At 43.3% G+C, this 19,596-nt stretch overlaps 2 protein-coding genes across 2 annotated transcripts in view; both read left to right on the top strand.

Moving 5' to 3' along the window:
* Positions 1 to 3,355, top strand: LOC128746173 (uncharacterized). The gene is made up of 4 exons (XM_053843216.1): positions 1 to 75; positions 2,576 to 2,640; positions 2,703 to 3,003; positions 3,074 to 3,355. The coding sequence occupies exons 1-4, from the start codon at positions 1 to 3 to the stop codon at positions 3,311 to 3,313; spliced, it is 681 nt and encodes a 226-aa protein (XP_053699191.1). The 3' UTR covers positions 3,314 to 3,355.
* Positions 3,356 to 3,697: 342 nt separating this feature from the next.
* The window catches only part of LOC128746172 (nuclear factor 1), a 69,488-nt gene continuing 53,589 nt past the window's right edge, over positions 3,698 to 19,596 (top strand). Inside the window, exon 1 of the mRNA XM_053843215.1 lies at positions 3,698 to 3,812. The gene's annotated coding sequence lies outside the window, so the exon portion shown is untranslated. The remainder of the gene's footprint in view (positions 3,813 to 19,596) is intronic.

Here is a 19,596-nt window from a genome sequence, read left to right as displayed (position 1 = left end):
ATGCCCATATTTGTGCTCATTACCACTTTACGGAAATTCTGTGCGTCATTCCTAGTGAATCGCTCCTCTGCAGTGGTGAGCACGTATTCGAGTTTTTTTTAAATTATTTATTTGTTTTATTTGGCTGGTAAACGGCTGGGTAATGCGTACCATCGGTGCATTGCGCTCTGGGCATAAAATAGATCCCACAGTGGTCCACAGCCTCTTACCCAGCAACTCCTACCCCTACCTCCTCGTGGTACCAGCCGGGATACGAGCAACCTCGGTGGAGATCGGGTAACCAACCCCAGTGGAAGCCAAGGTCGTATGTTGACAGGGGAGAAGGGTTCCTTCGAGCTACGCTGGCCCTCCGGCGATACTGTGGGGTTGGTTGCGGACTTTGCAAGCCTGAACCACTAAAAACTCAAAGCAATGGACTCCGTAAGTAATAATAACTCTAATCGGAACAATCGGCAAAGACCCAGGCGACGAAAACGGACTACCGATTGGAAATTAGAAACATGGAACTGTCGGTCTCTAAATTTCCTCGGAAGTACCCACGTGCTTTCTAAAGAAGTGAAGAGCCGCAAGTTTGACATCGTAGCGCAGCAGGAGATATGCTGGAATGGAACGATGGTACATACGTATAAAGATGGTCATACCATCTACCAGAGCTGCGGCAATACACACGAGCTGGGCACAGCTTTTATAGTGATGGGCGAGATGCAGAAGTGGGTGATCGGGTGGTGGCCGATCAACCCCCGAATGTGCAGATTAAGAATCAAGGGCCGATTCTTCAATATAAGCATAATTAACGTGCACAGCCCTCACCTCGGAAGTACCGAAGATGACAAAGACGAATTTCACGCGCAGTTGGAGCGTGAATACGACCGCTGCCCAAGACATGATGTCAAAATTGTCATCGGTGACTGTAATGCTCAGGTTGGTCAGAAGGAGGAATTCAAACCGGTGATTGGACGGTTCAGCGCATACCCACCAAAGGACCAAAACGGCCTTAGATTTGTCGACTTCGCCGCCTCCAAAAATCTGGCCATACGTAGTACCTTCTTCTAGCATAACCTCTACCATCGGTACACCTGGAGATCAGCCAACCAGACAGAATCACAAATCGACCACGTTCTGATAGATGGTCGGCACTTTTCAGACATTATCGACGTCAGAACCTATCCGGGCGCTAATATCGATGCGGATCACTACCTAGTGATGGTAAGGATACGTTAAAAACTATCTGTTGTGAACAACTTACGACACCGGCGCCCGCCACGGTATAATCTAGTGCGACTGAAGCAACTCGATGTCGCCGAAAGCTACGCGTTATCTGTCGAAACCGCGCTGCCGAAAGAGGGTTAGCTGGATGAAGCCCCTCTTGAGAACTGTTGGAATGCCGTGAAAACATCCATTAACAGCGTAGCGGAGAACGTCCTAGGCCGTGTGGCACCGACTCGACGCAACGAATGGTTTGATGAAGAATGCCAGCAGATACTGGCTGAGAAGAACGCAGCGCGGGTACAAATACTGCGTAGAGCCTCCCGTCAGAAGGTGGAGCAATACAAGCGGAGACAGCAAACCCGACTCTTCAAGGAGAAGAAGCGCCACCAAGAGGAGAAGGAATGCGAAAAACTCGAGCAGCTGCAGCACTTTCACGACACACGGAAGTTCTATCAGACACAACGAATCTCGCAAAGGCTTTGTGCCGCGGGCCGAAATGTGCAGAGATAAAGATGGCGGTCTTGACTGACGACCGTGCGGTGATCGAAAGGTGGAAGCAGCACTACGATGAACACCTAAATGGCGTACAGGCGGAAGATCATGATAGCGGAGGAAGTGACCATATTGGTGTAGCAAGCAACGAAAATGTGCCAAAATGTGGGAAGTTAAAGAAGCTATCCAGCGGCTGAAGAACAACAAAGCAGCGGGAAAGGATGGCATTAGAGCGGTACTTATTAAAATGGTCCCGGACAAGTTGGCCGGGTGCTTGCATCAACTGCTTGTCAAGAATTGGGATACGGAACGACTACCGGAGGAGTGGAAAGACGGGGTTATCTGCCCTATCTACAAAAAAGGTGATAAGCTGGAATGTGAGAACTACCGAGCGATCACTATACTGAATGCCGCCTACAAAGTGCTGTCCCAAGTAATCTTCCATCGACTATCGTCAATAGCCAATAGATTTGTGGGAAGTTACCAGGCCGGCTTCATGGAGGGTCGGTCTACAACGGACCAAATCTTCACCATGCGGCAGATCCTCCAGAAGTGCCGCGAATTCCGGGTCCCCACGGATCACCACGGATAACGTAAACCGACATCGACATCGACAAGGAGATGGTCTTTCCTGCCTGCTATTCAACATTGCGCTTGAACGTGTTATAAGACGAGCGGCGATCGAAATGCGCGGCATTTTCAATAAATCCAGTCAATTTATCTGCTTCGCTGACGACGTGGATGCTGTCGGCAGAACATTTGAGGCGGTGGAAGATCAGTACACCAGACTAAAACGCGAAGCAGAGAAGATTGGATTGAAGATAAATACGTCTAAAACGAAGTATATGCTGGCGGGCGGGACCGAGCACGACAGGGCCCACAGGAAGCGTTGATTTATTTCATGAAATTGGTCGACAAATGGGATGATAAATGGGAAATGTACTTCGCAGGAGTTTCTGTTCCTTGTGCGTTATTATAATAGATATTTTTTTAAATTTTAGATGGCCCCTAGCATACACCCCGGGAATGCTGGGTGCAAGCACGGTCCTATCTAGTTTGTACATAAACAATCACTACCGATCGAAGCTGAAATTGGGCACCTACGGTCGACTGTCCAGCTACATACCGGCCGTTGTACTACCAGCCTTAATGACCACTTTCTTCCACAAATATTTTGTGGTCCCTGAGGTGATTCTTGGCAAACAGAAGTGTCCGGTTTGTATCCAAACAAGAGCAGCTTTGATCCAAGCTGGTTTCGGAACCATTCAACCTATGCTAATGGCTCCGATGTCTGCATTTATGGTAAACTAGTTTTGCCTTTTTTGTAAAAGGTTAAATTATTTCATTCACGTAATATTTTTCTTATTTTCAGTTTGCAACTCGCCATTTCACGTTTCGATTGCCCTCAATTACCGAACAACCACGGGAAATGTTGAAAGTATACCAGAAACTTTCGCGACCGATTATGTCAGTGGTGACAGTAATGTTAGCATTCAATGTGATGGTTTCGATGTTTTTAACCGCTAAAGAGTTCGAAGCAGTTTACAATGTTAATTTAAAGCTGGTGGAAATGGAGAAAGAGTTGGAACATAATAGCTGGAACAATAGTTAATAACTGAGCGTTAATAGGATAGAGTAATACAATAATAAATAGTCAAGCTTTGAAATATTTAACCAGGTTTTGTAGTTTGAGTACTACTTTAACCCGTTTGGGTATAAATTAGAAAAAAAATATGACGACAATATTGTGAGATGTCGCAGAACTCAAGGCTGGCGATATACAAAACGCTAGTCAGATCGGTTGTCCTTTACAAACTCAAGACTGTGACCTTGCTTATGGAAAATGTACGAGCTGCTTCAAAAGTATTTGAACAAAATATGTTGTAGACTATTTTTGGCGAAGTAAAAACGTAAAACGGAGTATGTCGCAGACGTTTGAACCGCCAGCTGCAGGCAGTACTTGAGATTTTCATTATACACCTGGCAAAATTCACGAGGGAAGGCGCGAGCTAAAATGTTTTTACAATTGTTAATTTTTTGTCTCACGCACTGCTGAAGATATAACGACTTCCGTATCACGTGCTCTTCAGCTTTAATCGCAATGTCTACAGGTTAGTAACATTTGGTTCGGTTTCTTATGCAATTAAAAACACCCATGGCTTTATTTCTTTTAAACATCTTAACTCACATTCTAAATTTACATAATAACTAGAGAAGATTACATTTAAATTTTGCAAGTGGTGTCTAAAACAATTGGCTGAACGATTAAAATCAAAGAGACTTTATACACGATTGAACAGTATCTTATCAATATTTCGATTGATGCTATCAATTATCCTATCAATATTTCGATCATCAATTATCCTATCAATATTTCGAGAGTTCGCATATCGAGTAGTTTACAGCGGTCTTGATACGTCGGGAGCACTAAAGAATTTTCCAAGGAAGGCGTCTCAATGCGTACCGTAAAAATTTCTTTAGAACTGCTTCTAGTCTGGAAGACCAAGCTCCAGTGTAAGGGCTCCAAACTGCAGCAGCATATTCTAAGGTAGACCGTACGATAGAATATTTATGTTATGTAAACTATATGGACACTCGAAATATAAAACCCAACATTTGATTGGCCTTGGGTATTATATAAAAGCAGTGCTCCCGAAAGTTGAAGTTCGAGTCGAGTAGCACTCTTAGGTCTTTAATAACATGTACCCTTTCCAAGCTCTCGTTGCCGATGTGATAATTCCAAGTAATGAGTACTTGCACCCACAAATAACTCTTAAAAATAATCGGTGAAATGCCATCCGGTTTTAATGTTTGCTTCCGTGCACGGTCCGACCGGTTTTTTAGGTTTGACCGGCTGGTCAATCCGGCAAAAAGGCTGGTTTTCCGACATATGGAGCCGGATTTCTACTCTTTGCCTGATTTGTTAAATTTTTTGATAAATTTATTAGCAATCCTGAGCAGCGGATTACTGAATATAGCTAGTTTTGCAGTGACAATGTCTGCCTTCTGACGGTGTTAAATTGTCCAGTAGCGCCAGAAGCAAGTTGTTGTCACTCTAAAACTAGCTACTATCTTTAATAATCTATTAATCCATGCAATGTTCGTTGTGGTTGCGACTATGATGTCCTGCAGTTCGCTCTCTCCACAACTGACTACTCATCTCATTTCACGGGAAACGCTCCCCCCAACAGCATTTTTTTTTTTTGAAGGCATTACGGACTGGCCGGTTTTTGTAATTTTCAGACCTGGAAACCCTACCATTGTACTTGGTCCTGGGCTACTCGCCGCCAATTCGACTCCACCGCTTTGCTCGCACTATTGCTCGTGACTCTTAAAATTCTGATCCTACTATTCTCTATGGTTACTCCTCCATTTAACAGCGTCTGGACATGGCTCTTCTAGCTGGTCGATATTGCAGTTTTGTCCGCAAGTAGGTTGCCAGCATTATCATCGCGCATCACAAGCATGCCCATATTTGTGCTCATTACCACTTTACGGAAATTCTGTGCGTCATTCCTAGTGAATCGCTCCTCTGCAGTGGTGAGCACGTATTCGAGTTTTTTTTAAATTATTTATTTGTTTTATTTGGCTGGTAAACGGCTGGGTAATGCGTACCATCGGTGCATTGCGCTCTGGGCATAAAATAGATCCCACAGTGGTCCACAGCCTCTTACCCAGCAACTCCTACCCCTACCTCCTCGTGGTACCAGCCGGGATACGAGCAACCTCGGTGGAGATCGGGTAACCAACCCCAGTGGAAGCCAAGGTCGTATGTTGACAGGGGAGAAGGGTTCCTTCGAGCTACGCTGGCCCTCCGGCGATACTGTGGGGTTGGTTGCGGACTTTGCAAGCCTGAACCACTAAAAACTCAAAGCAATGGACTCCGTAAGTAATAATAACTCTAATCGGAACAATCGGCAAAGACCCAGGCGACGAAAACGGACTACCGATTGGAAATTAGAAACATGGAACTGTCGGTCTCTAAATTTCCTCGGAAGTACCCACGTGCTTTCTAAAGAAGTGAAGAGCCGCAAGTTTGACATCGTAGCGCAGCAGGAGATATGCTGGAATGGAACGATGGTACATACGTATAAAGATGGTCATACCATCTACCAGAGCTGCGGCAATACACACGAGCTGGGCACAGCTTTTATAGTGATGGGCGAGATGCAGAAGTGGGTGATCGGGTGGTGGCCGATCAACCCCCGAATGTGCAGATTAAGAATCAAGGGCCGATTCTTCAATATAAGCATAATTAACGTGCACAGCCCTCACCTCGGAAGTACCGAAGATGACAAAGACGAATTTCACGCGCAGTTGGAGCGTGAATACGACCGCTGCCCAAGACATGATGTCAAAATTGTCATCGGTGACTGTAATGCTCAGGTTGGTCAGAAGGAGGAATTCAAACCGGTGATTGGACGGTTCAGCGCATACCCACCAAAGGACCAAAACGGCCTTAGATTTGTCGACTTCGCCGCCTCCAAAAATCTGGCCATACGTAGTACCTTCTTCTAGCATAACCTCTACCATCGGTACACCTGGAGATCAGCCAACCAGACAGAATCACAAATCGACCACGTTCTGATAGATGGTCGGCACTTTTCAGACATTATCGACGTCAGAACCTATCCGGGCGCTAATATCGATGCGGATCACTACCTAGTGATGGTAAGGATACGTTAAAAACTATCTGTTGTGAACAACTTACGACACCGGCGCCCGCCACGGTATAATCTAGTGCGACTGAAGCAACTCGATGTCGCCGAAAGCTACGCGTTATCTGTCGAAACCGCGCTGCCGAAAGAGGGTTAGCTGGATGAAGCCCCTCTTGAGAACTGTTGGAATGCCGTGAAAACATCCATTAACAGCGTAGCGGAGAACGTCCTAGGCCGTGTGGCACCGACTCGACGCAACGAATGGTTTGATGAAGAATGCCAGCAGATACTGGCTGAGAAGAACGCAGCGCGGGTACAAATACTGCGTAGAGCCTCCCGTCAGAAGGTGGAGCAATACAAGCGGAGACAGCAAACCCGACTCTTCAAGGAGAAGAAGCGCCACCAAGAGGAGAAGGAATGCGAAAAACTCGAGCAGCTGCAGCACTTTCACGACACACGGAAGTTCTATCAGACACAACGAATCTCGCAAAGGCTTTGTGCCGCGGGCCGAAATGTGCAGAGATAAAGATGGCGGTCTTGACTGACGACCGTGCGGTGATCGAAAGGTGGAAGCAGCACTACGATGAACACCTAAATGGCGTACAGGCGGAAGATCATGATAGCGGAGGAAGTGACCATATTGGTGTAGCAAGCAACGAAAATGTGCCAAAATGTGGGAAGTTAAAGAAGCTATCCAGCGGCTGAAGAACAACAAAGCAGCGGGAAAGGATGGCATTAGAGCGGTACTTATTAAAATGGTCCCGGACAAGTTGGCCGGGTGCTTGCATCAACTGCTTGTCAAGAATTGGGATACGGAACGACTACCGGAGGAGTGGAAAGACGGGGTTATCTGCCCTATCTACAAAAAAGGTGATAAGCTGGAATGTGAGAACTACCGAGCGATCACTATACTGAATGCCGCCTACAAAGTGCTGTCCCAAGTAATCTTCCATCGACTATCGTCAATAGCCAATAGATTTGTGGGAAGTTACCAGGCCGGCTTCATGGAGGGTCGGTCTACAACGGACCAAATCTTCACCATGCGGCAGATCCTCCAGAAGTGCCGCGAATTCCGGGTCCCCACGGATCACCACGGATAACGTAAACCGACATCGACATCGACAAGGAGATGGTCTTTCCTGCCTGCTATTCAACATTGCGCTTGAACGTGTTATAAGACGAGCGGCGATCGAAATGCGCGGCATTTTCAATAAATCCAGTCAATTTATCTGCTTCGCTGACGACGTGGATGCTGTCGGCAGAACATTTGAGGCGGTGGAAGATCAGTACACCAGACTAAAACGCGAAGCAGAGAAGATTGGATTGAAGATAAATACGTCTAAAACGAAGTATATGCTGGCGGGCGGGACCGAGCACGACAGGGCCCGCAGTACCGTGGTAATCGATGGGGATGAGTTCGAGGTAGTCGACGAGTTCGTATACCTTGGCTCACTGGCAACAGAGGACAACAACAACCAGCCGTGAGATTAAAAGGTGTATTATCAGTGGAAGTCGGGCCTACTACGAATTCCACAAGCACTTGCGGTCGAACAATCTGAGCCCCCGTACAAAGTGCACACTGTACAAAACGCTAATTAGACCGGTTGTCCTCTACGGGCATGAAACGTGGACACTGCTAGAATAGGACCTACTCGGAGTTTTTGAACGGCGGGTGCTAAGAATAAGTTGGAGCAATTGACATTAGACCAAATCGAGGATTGCCTTGAAATCCTCTAACGATGGAGCAGCTAAATACCCTGAACCTAGCCAACGACATTGTCTTGCTCGCGCAACGCCGAAACGATATGCAGAGCAAGTTAGATGACCTCTCCGAGAGCTCCCAGGCAGCAGGTCTCACAGTCAATGTAGCGTAAACTAAGTCTATGGCAGTGAACACTGACAATTCCACCAACTTCACAGTACCGGGACAACAAGTTCAGTAGGTAGACGCTTGGTGGTACTAAGACTGATATAGCCACACGGATCAGGAAGGCCAGGGGTGCCTTTGCAGGTCTGCGAAACATTTGGCGCTCAAACCAGATCACTCTACGTACGAAAACCCGAATCTTTAATTCAAACGTTAACGGCCGATAGCCACAGAAATTCGTAAACGTAGGTGGAAGTGGATCGGACAAACCTTGAGGAAAGGAGCGAATGAGGTTTGCAGAGAAGCACTCGACTGGAATCCACAAGAACCGCGTAGAAGAGGCAGATCTAGAGGCTTATGGAGACGGAGCTTAGTCAACGACATCCGGGCTGTAGACGAGAACCTGTCCTGGCGAGAGGTAAAAGCCAAATATTCGAATATTTCTTTAATTAATTCGATTAATTGAACGATTATGAACGATTAACGAGTATTATTCGACCATTATTCGTACTCATTGAACTATTCGATTAATTCAACTACTCGTGCTGGCAGAATTCGATTAAAAATCATTCGGATATTCCATGTATTATTCGATTAGTTGAGTTAATCGAACGATTAACGGATACCCGCTTAGGCGCGTCCGGCAGAAATCGAACAAAAATCTGACAGCGAAAAACTTTTTCTGCCAGACATTCTGCCGGATTTCTAGCCGATTTCTGTTCGATTTCTGCCAGATGTTTTGAATAAAAACTGGCTTTGTACCGATTCAGCTTTCCCTCCTTTTTTGGAGGGTAGCAGCAGCGGATTGTAGCAGCAAGAAGCGTGCAATAAACAGGTTAACAATTAAATTATACCTGCTTTGTCATGTTCCATATTATTCTCTTACCTTTTGCCCGAAACTGCAAAACTGGTGAACCACTTTTCTCCTGCCTCAAAATGTCACATTTGACATAAAGAGAATCGAGCGTAAAATGAAGACTGTTTCTGTTCGATTTCTGCCAGGCATCCGACTTTTTCGTAAGCGGGCATCACTATAATCATTCCGCAGTAGTGCCAACAATTAAAGGAACCAAAGTCTAGGGGCTGCATTCCACTTTCGAAACTTGACCTTCTGTTTTTGCAGCTTCTCCACAGTGAAGCTTCAGATTTCTGGACAGCGGGGCTTATGCTACGATCCTATTGGCCCTAACAGTCTCTCCGAGCCGAGATTTGAACATACGACGACTGGCTTATATCGGATCAACTTCGTACCTCGAAGCAAATGGGAAGAATTTCCGCATCCGCAGTAGTGCCACGAAGCACAAAACCACACCGTCCATGTCTGGCACGTTTTCACTCCTCAGCCATCAGTCATCAGTATGGAATTACACATGGACTCAGTTGTTTGTCTAAAATTACAATTTAATTATAAAATTGGGCAGCTGAAAATTACATGGCACTGCACTTCCCAGCTTGTCTACTCATTTATAAAATTAAAGTACCTATTTCCAGAAGCGCTAAACAGAGACTTGAGATGGCCGGATATATTTTTTCTGGTTTGGATATTCGATTTTTTTTAAATTTTTTTTCTTTCATAAGTTCATAAACCACGCCTGTTTACAAAATTTTATAAAATTTTCAACCAAGAGCTGAGTTGGGCGTACATTCTTAGTTGTTTTTCCTAGTTTATACCCGTTATATAAGTATTGAGCTTGTATCAAATTTTCGTAGTCCTACGTCGACAATATTGTTACACTTGCGTCTCGGAGACTACCATTTTGCGTTTTGCTCTTTTAAAGCCTATGGAGCGCTTGTTTCCTGGATAAGGGCTATATAAATATGTAATTGAGTAACCTACAATTAAAATAAAATTTTTGTTGGGCTTAGCTAGTCTGCTAGGTTTATTCTGGAATATATTCTCGTTTAAGTGCAGGCTATCGAATTGATAGGATTTTAGTCTATAAATTAAATGGATGGATAGATAGAACCATACACTTACTTTACTTTATTCAGCCGAGAGCCGGGGTTGCTCTTGCCGTATCAAGAATTCCTCTCCATTGTACTCGGTCCTGGGCTACTCGTCGCCAATTTGTTGCGCGTCTCGACACACGCAAGTCGGCTTCAACCTGGTCGAGCCATCTAGCACTTTGAGCCCCTCTATTCCTGGTGCCGGTGGGGTTCTTGAAGAGAACGGATTTCACTACACAGTCGTCCGGCATCCTTGCGACGTGGCCGGCCCACCGTAGTCTCCCACGTTTTGCTATATACACGATGGGAATCTCTCCAAGCAGTGCCTGTAGCTCGTGATTCATACACCTCCGCCACTCTCCGCTTTCCGTTTGGACTCCGCCAAAAATAATCAGCAACACCTTTCGTTCAAAAACGGCATGGTGTAGTTGAAGAAACGGCCTTTTATCCTCAACACGCACATCCTCTCGTTGATCGCTTTCCAATCCATTACGCGATCCTGCATTTTGCCCAACACTACGAAGCCCGTTCCCAGCTTGTTGGTCGCTCCACCGCTCTGGAAAAATCGGGCTCTGCCGCCACGGATCCTCCACACCTTCTCGCCCTTGCGACAGGGCTGCGTGCCCTTGCAGTGCCACGATGCCAAACTTTCGGGGTTCTAGCTGATCGAGCAGCACCCTGTCGCCATTAACGAAATTTATCGATCTGCAGTTCCAGGTACCAAGTCTCCATTCCATGTCCTTATTTCTTCGCCTTGGTCCATGCCGAATATTCCGAGAAGATATTTCTTGACTCTTGTTATAAGTTTTTTTGTTTAGATAGGTAGCCGTACTAGGGCTTACGCTACCGAGTCTCGTGACGGGGCTGCCATCTTGCAGTGTCGAGACACACTGTGACTCCTCCCCTGTTGGTATACGACCTTAGTTTCCACCGGGGTTGGTTACCCGATCTCCGCTAAGGTTGTTCGTATTCCAGCTGGTACCACGTGGAGGTAGGGGTAGGAGTTGCTAGATGAGAGGCTAGGGGCCACAATGGGGTCTGTTTTACGCGTTATCCAACCATTTACCAACCAATACAGAAACATACCCTCCTATGTATTTTCTTGGTTTAGTAGTAAAGGGTGTCCATGGTAAAATTGCAACATACAAAATTAATTCGCAAAATGCGAGTTTTTATCCGATTGTCATCAAACTTTCAGGGCATCAAATGAAACAATTAAATTTGTAGCATTTTAATTTTCTTAAATTTCGCCTCCGTATCCGAATGCCGGTACTTTGGCCTTAACCCCACCCATGAGATCTTGCATAACCTCAAAATCGACATGGTTTGCATATTCACCCATACTTTCTTTATTTCCTCAACTATTTTGACCACTTTGGGATGTATCAGAAGATTCTGCTTCATAATAGTCTACTATTTCTCGATTGGCCGCAGCACCGGTGTATTTGAGGGGTCATAATCTTTCGACACGGAATCGTCATTATTTTCCTTATGCCACTCCAGCACGGCCTTTGCTCAATGACATGAAATCGAATCCTACTAGAAGATCCTATGACAGTTGTGAGACTTCAGTAGAGGAAGAAATCGCTTTTGGAGACACACCTGTCTATGTTTATGATACCTGGGGTCAGGGATGCCACATATAATTCTGTGTTTTTTGTTGGAAAAATCTCACAATCTGTACGGCGAGGAAAAAAATCTGTGCAAAAATCTGTCCAATGCAAAATAATGAGAGTGAAAGAGATAGAGAGTCCTTTTGCTGACTATTTCCGTCTCTTTCACTCTCATGTAAAAGCTCAAAAATCTGTTTAATCTGTGTAATTTGGCGAAAATCTGTATTCTATGCATACAGATTCTGTACAGGCGATTTCTTTCAAATATCTGTTAAACACAGAATAATCTGTGCATGTGGCAACCCTGCCTGGGGTCGCGAAAGGTGTACTCCGCTCTCCACATGAATAAATTGCTTGCCAAATCAAGAATTTCTTGGCAAAATTCGACATTTTCTGTTTTCGGAGGTTCTCTGGAACATCAAACTTGTCCTTTGCAGTAGGTAGAATTTGAGATTCCCAACTTTTTCCCGATGGCACGATGTGACAGATTTTGATTTTCGATGTACTTGTGCAGAACTTTTTCGCAAACAAGCTGTTCTGTTGACGGCATTTTTCATATCTTTGCGCACCTGATAAAAAGACTCACACAGTATAAACAATGCACTTTGAACTTTCTCCAAGTAAATTTTCAGTTGATTTTACCCAACGGTTCAAAAGTTAGAGCAGTTTGAGTATGTTGCAATTGTACCGCCGACACCTTTTACATTTAAATTGTATAGAGTTTGGCGTGCCAATAAAATAATCGCGAATTTTTAATAAAAATTGATGCGTTCTCTATTTGCCCACAGCAGTCTATAGTAAAACAACTACCAACGACCATTTCAAACGACGTCGGTTTTCCCCTGCAGTGCAGCATCCTGACAGAACACGATCGAGTTCGCACAGTCTTGCATCCGTCAGGCGAAAATTTTCCCAGCTGGTTTTTCATCTCGCTTGCCGTGCGGTGCGCGCACAGTTGTGCAGTTTCCGAAGGGAAAAACTGCAATTTCGCCCCAGCAAACTATCGAGCCGAGTATGCATTTCTTTTACCTTCAGCGCTCTCCGACGGTCGCACGCACGCATCTCTTTCCTCGTTCTTCGGTTTTTCTTTATTTTGATCTGATTTGTGTCACCTAGAATTTTCCCCGTTTTCCAACTATCTCAACTCTATCTCTATCCCGTGGTGCGTTCGGAAGACCGAATTCAGAACTGATCGTAACGTAGTGAAAAGTGTAAAAGGCTGTGATTTACGGTGTTGCTGTGAACCGAGACAAGGACAATGTGCTTGCAATCCTAGAGTTCACCTAGAGTGCCACGATGACTGTGTTGTAAGCCAATCCAATAGTTGTCGTCGTTGTCGTCGCCGTCGTGGTGTCTGTGTTTGTGTTAGTTGTTATTGGTGTTGTTGTTGTTATTATTATTGCTGCTCCTGCTGCTGCTCGTGCTGCAACTATTGGGTGGCGAAGGGCGCCCCTCTTCGACTAGGAAGGGGCCAGCCACATACGACCACGATCTGTAGTTGTCAGTGCGTGAAGAAGACTTATACTGCACGAGAACGAGAATATCGAACTGTTGTGTAGTAGCCTACTACCCCCCAAATGGTGTTCAACCCCACTGTGTGCTGTGATTAATGTGTCTAGACTGTGTGCAGTTTTTAGTTTCCTAGTAGGATTTGTGTTCCTTCCGTTTTTAATTGTAGTAGGCCTGACCCCGTGCTTAGTTTTGGAAACTGTACCATCCAGCGGAGAAATCCCCCCGAATGGAGTAGGAAAACTGACGTTTTTCCCAAGGATTTTCCTTGGAAAAAATATTTTTCATTGATCCTTGCCAGTGTAGTCAGTGGTTGATTTATTGGTGTCAGTAGCGAGGCCGTAAAATTCGGCCAATGCGGTCGGTAAGATGTAGGAAAATCGAAACCGCTGACCACGCTGTTATCAGTTCTTATCAACAACAGTGGGACCGAGGGGCGATCGAATGAGCATTTGGCTTGAAATGCAAACAGCGGTTGTTGTGTATGACGGTGAAGAAAATTCATCGCAGCTAGCTGTGGTGATTACGAAAGAGGCCCAGATTTTTCCTCTCTGTCTCTCCATCTCTCTCTCGCTTGCCAGCCGCTATGTCGCTTTTCCACCACACACTCTGTGTCAGCATGGTGTGTGCAGTGTGCACAGTAACGGTGCAACCATGCGCTTTACAGAAGAAAAATAAAAGCTGGGGGGCCTGCCTGAAAGGCGTTAAGAACTTTTCTTCCGTATTTAGCAGTGGCAGTGAGAATGCTGTTTTAGTTTATCTTTTTTTCCTATATTCATTTTGTTGGCAATCGAAACGTAAACAGAGCCCAACATCAGCCGGACCGGTGCGTGAAACATCTGGCACTTACCGTTCCCGGTCCGTACGGCGGCGGCACAGAGGATCAACATGTTGTACAGCGAAACTCACGAAAATGCTTAACTCGGTGCCAAGAATTTTCTGAAAGACGCTTTCTTCGAGCCAAGAAATCGAAGCCAGGAAAGCATGCATCGCGAAATGTTGCAAACAGAACCATGGAACCGGGTTGCCAGTGCGTTGAAGCGGACGCACGGTTATTTGCTTTTTGAGTAGCCTCATGATCATTTAACATATTGCTGTGTTCTTATTTTTTACTATTTATTCACGTTATTCGTAACTGATGGTTTTGTTAAAGTTTATGTTTATTTCCATTCTTTCTGATGTTATTAGCATTTTTAAACGGGCCGATCTATCATAAATTATCTTGCATGTCATTAGTAATGTAGAATATAGTTAAACGCATCTGGTAATTAAAATTTTTAAATTAAACGCAAAATTAATATTATTACAATTTTAGACGTTTACGTGCGGTGGTTTAACTAACAAAGTGTAAGGGTTAAAATATGAGAGGTAAGCTGAAAGCTGAGAAACGGAAAAAGGATTTTACATATATTAGTTTATTACACTTAATGAAAACCAAATAATTACCAGGCGTGCAATTATGAGACCAAAACGGCCAAAAACATTATTAAATAGCAGATATAGATAGCTCTGTTTAAAGTGTTAAATTTCTGAATTGGTAAAAAGTAAACAAAAACGTGAAGTGCGTAAAGTAACTTCGAGCTTCCATTTATGACCGTCAGACGGTGCATTTAGGGGACCTGTTTGGTGAAAAAATTCAGGCAGCAATTTATCATTGAATAATTCTCGCTGAAACGGGCCCACTACTGACACGAGGTCTTTAAATATTGGAACTTTTGCGCTTAATTGATTGAAAATGGTTAAAAAATAAGAATTACACTTTTGATACCTCGAAATAGTGAACTCCTCGTTCGCCAAGGGGCCTAACAGGTTAAAAAAAAGTTGAATTTTGAGCAAACCTTGCGATCTGTATCATGTGATATTTCAGAAATTTGCCATGAAACAACAAATGGACCGGTTCTGTAAAGAAGAAGAACAGGGCTTTAAAATGGAGTAATAAAATTTTTGGCGGCCATCTTGGATTTGGTCGCCATATTGGATTTCATGAAAAAATCGCCGTTTTCACCGTGAGCCCCCAACCGATTTTCATTTTAATATCATTATTGGAAAGCTTAGGAAAAATACTACAAGAAACGTTCATAACATTAGGTGTGCAATAGCATTAACTTAATAAAACAATCAGTTATTTGTAGCAAGGTTCACAATTTTCATATAATTATTGTGATATTTCCAAAATTTTCTATGAAATAAACTACAAACGACATGGTTTTGTAAAAAGGCGAGATGGGGTTTATAAACGAAGTGGAAAAAAATCGACAGTCATCTTGGATTTGGCCGCCATGTTGGATTTTATTAAAAAATCGCCGTTTTCGCCATGATCCCCCAACCGATTTTAATTTTAAGACCACCATCGGAAAGCTGAGAGAAAATACTATAAGGAGCATTCATCAAATTACACGTGTAGTGGCATTAAATAAACAAAGCAATTTATTATCTGTATGAAGGTTTACAACTCTCATATAATGGAATATCAAAATCAAGATGGCCGCCAATTTTTTTTCACTTTGTTTATAAGCTCTATCTCTCCTCTTTACATAACCGTGTCATTTGCAGTTTGTTTCATAGCAAATTTTGGAAATGTCACAATAATTATATGAAAATTGTGAACCTTGCTACAAATAACCGGTTGTTTTAAAACGGGTTTTTGTTTTTAACCGGTTTTAAAATGAAAATTGGTTTGGGGACTCATAATGGAAACGGTGATTTTTTGATAAAATCCAATATGGCGACCAAATCCAAGATGGCTGCAAACAATTTACTCCATTTGAAGCCCTGTTCTTCTTCTTTACAGAACCGGGTCAATTGTTAGTTGTTTCATGGCAATTTTATGAAATATCACATGATATAGATCTCAAGGTTTGCTCAAAATTCAACTTTTTTTAACCTGTCAGACCCCTTGGCGCACGAAGGGTCCACTAGATGTTCATATTTCCTTGGGGGGCCTTGGGGCCCCATTTGTACATTTGTTTCCTTTACAAACATCTGTACAATTAAAGAAAAACAAAGCCTTTTTTTCTTATTTTGACCCTCATCTTATTAATCTCTAAACTTTTTGTCAGTGTCAGTAGCAAATGTTTCCAATATGATTCAGCGCGAGACTAAAAAAGTCTTATTGCAAGAGTTTTCATGAAAAAATGCTAATCCGCCATTCATTGGCGTAACTAGGAACTTTCCCTGGAGGGGGCCTAGGAGGTGCCTTCCAAAAAAATTTTAATTATGATCTTGTTACTCTGGCTGTCACCGATAGCATAAGATTTTGTAGGGAAATACAATGATGAGGGTCCGCGCAATTATCAGATATAGCGGGAGTACAACCCGTCCGCGCATCACATCTTTATTGATTTCAAAGCAACTTACGATACAGTTGATCGAGACCAGCTATGGTAGATAATGCACGAACACGGTTTTCCGAATAAACTGATGCAACTGAGCAGAGAGAGTGTTGTGTTTCGTGTGCATCTCGGGGATACTTTCGAGTTACTTTGAGACGCGGCTAAAGTTGGAACAAGGTGACGGCTTATTTTGCATGCTATTCAACATCGCACTTAAAGGGGTGATCCGACGAAATCGGAATCTAGGACAAGTGTTCTAAACGTAAATGCAGCCCAGACCAAATACTCAAAGGAAACAAACGCGTGCCTCTCGCGGTCGGTAACTGTTAATGGCCACGAAGTTGACGTGGCAGATGGGTTCGTGTATTTAGGATTGCTGGTGCACACGGACAACAACACTAGTAAGAAGATTTAGTTGCGCATTTAGGCGGGAAATTAGGGTTTCTTAGCCCTTCGCTAAACGCTAGGCATACGCTATTTTCGAGCGGAAGCAGCAAACTGAAAGCGGAGAGTAACGGTGACGTATGAATCATGAGCTACAAGCACTGTTTGGAGAGATTGTCATCACAGAACAGAAGTGGAAGTAGAAATCCAAACACGTACATGTTACTTTCTACAGATACTAGCGAACCTGGCGGTAGCGAGTCACTTTTGTCCACGAAAACACACGAACGCATACGAATGCACACGAAAGCATGTGAAAGCTGATATGCGATTGGCAGCGAGCGTTCTCCTTATATTGCTGTTATTTACTTCTATGCGAAAACCTTCCCAAAGAAAAATAAAAACAAAAAAGACTCTGTTACCAGTTTTGATCGCCGAATCGCTCGGACTTCCACTTCTGTTCTGTGTTGTCATCGTCATCTGGCGAAAGTCAGAAGGAAACAGTGCGACGAAAATAGTTCTCTTTAACAACTGTACCAGCATCAGGAACAGGGAGGCTCAACGTGATGGCTCGACCAGGTCGAAAGTGATTTGCGACTACTGTGAGTGGGAATTTTGCGACGAGTGGCCCAAGATGTAGCTGAATGAAGACGAACGCTTGAAACAGCATGAGCCGGAGTGGCTACTAAGCTACTGACGACGACGACAACTACGCTTTTGCGATGCCTAGTGAAAAAGAAAATATCTACAGAGCGGGAACATATACACTGAGTATTTTCCCGGTTTCCGATTCCAATGAGGATAACTTCTGGAGGGGGCCTGGTACCCCAGGCACCCCCTCTAGCTACGCCAATGCCGCCATTTTGGATTTGAAAATGGTGTCAAACATCGATCTTCGACTTCTAGCAGCTATCCGCATTCTAAAAAAGTCTTATTGAGGGTTTTCATGCAAAATTCTAAATAACCCAAGTAGCATTTTTGTTATATAATAGCTTATTAAAAAATTGTACAGCTAATTCCTGTGGAACAAGTGCTTAATAAACTATTATACAACAAAAATGTTACCTGGGAATAGCCCGCGATCTTAGATTTCAAAATGGTGTCAAACATCGATTTTATGCTTCCTACAGTCACTCCCGTTTAAATAGAGTCTATGTTTCAGGGGGTTTGATGCATATTGCTGACTAATGGTCTGCTATATGGGTTTTCAAATTGATGTCAAACATCGATTTTCGACTACTAACAATGAACCTCGTTCTAAAAAAGTTTATACTGGAAAGATTTTCAAGTAAAATGCTAAATAATTCGCCATCTTGGATTTCAAAATGTTGTCAAACATTGATTTTCGTCTACTAACAGTTAGTTCTGTTTCAAAAAAGTCTATATTGCAAGGGTTTTCGTGCAAAATGAAAAATAATAATCTGCCATCTTGGATTTCAAAATGGCATCAATGACGAAAAACGCATGGCATTGACTATTTTGCAGAATACTTATTTTTTTTCAGTTTTCGTTTAGCGTCAGTGACGAAACTGACCGTTACCAGCCCCAATAGAGGTAATAACTACGTAGTTAACTACGTGTTGAGTAGTTGTGTAACGATTCAGTTAGATACTCTGTTTAGCATGCAGCTCGCTACAGCTCTATGTTTGATTCTAACGGAATGCTTTTTCTAACCTTTTCCATGTCAATAATTCGTATTTACATTGCTAACTATAAAAGAATATGTTTCTGCATCGTTGAAACGGCGATTAAATATATTTTTTGCAGGTTCTGACCAAAAATAATTTCGAGTGTACGCATAATGTTTACGTGTTTGTTGAAACGAGTTTGTATCAGTGTTTTATGAGAACTGTCATTTTCGGTTGTCAGTTGCGGTTGTCAAAATGAGCGCAGAATGCTAATTTTTCTCTGAACTCATAATATAACGTTAGATAACAAAACGTCGAAAATCTAACATGGGACAATTATGCTTCCACTGGCAGTAGTATGCAGCCAATTTACCAAAGAAATTTTTACAACGGCAAGGCAAGCAACTAGGGCCTGGAAGGGGATATCCAGCCTGCTTCTAAATTCAGCTTATTTGCCTTTTCTTTCGCCAATAAAAATACTTTGCCGACATACAATTTTAATATGTTTTAACTATTTTCTCAAGACTGTAAGTAATTTACTATTTTTTATTAAAACAACGCCAAAACCACCTGTTCTTCCAGTAGATCTAGGCCATAGGCAGAAAAAATAGATGAAATCGCTTAACCCTCAATTGATCAACCGGGTACACCTGTACCCTTTTCATATTTCATACTCCGATTTCGGCATATTCTTTTTGAAATAATGTCTAAGGGCTCCTGATCCTCGTTATTTAGACGAATTTGGATAAAATCAATCATTTACTTAAAAACATGTTGAAAAAAATTTTGACAGTCAAAGTCTAATAGCCCGATTTTGATCCACTGGGTACAGGTGTACCCACTTAGCAATTCCACGATATAGAGTGCTCCGATGTAGTTTAAACTTTGTGTACTTGTTCCTTTTCTTGAAATTTTATATAATCATTTTTAATTTTGCGCTTAGGGTACCCCTTATAA

This window comes from Sabethes cyaneus, chromosome 1 (genome assembly GCF_943734655.1).
Source record: "Sabethes cyaneus chromosome 1, idSabCyanKW18_F2, whole genome shotgun sequence".
Classification (NCBI taxonomy): domain Eukaryota; kingdom Metazoa; phylum Arthropoda; class Insecta; order Diptera; family Culicidae; genus Sabethes; species Sabethes cyaneus.
Note: the sequence above shows the minus strand (reverse complement) of the source record. Positions and strands in the feature narration are given on the sequence as shown.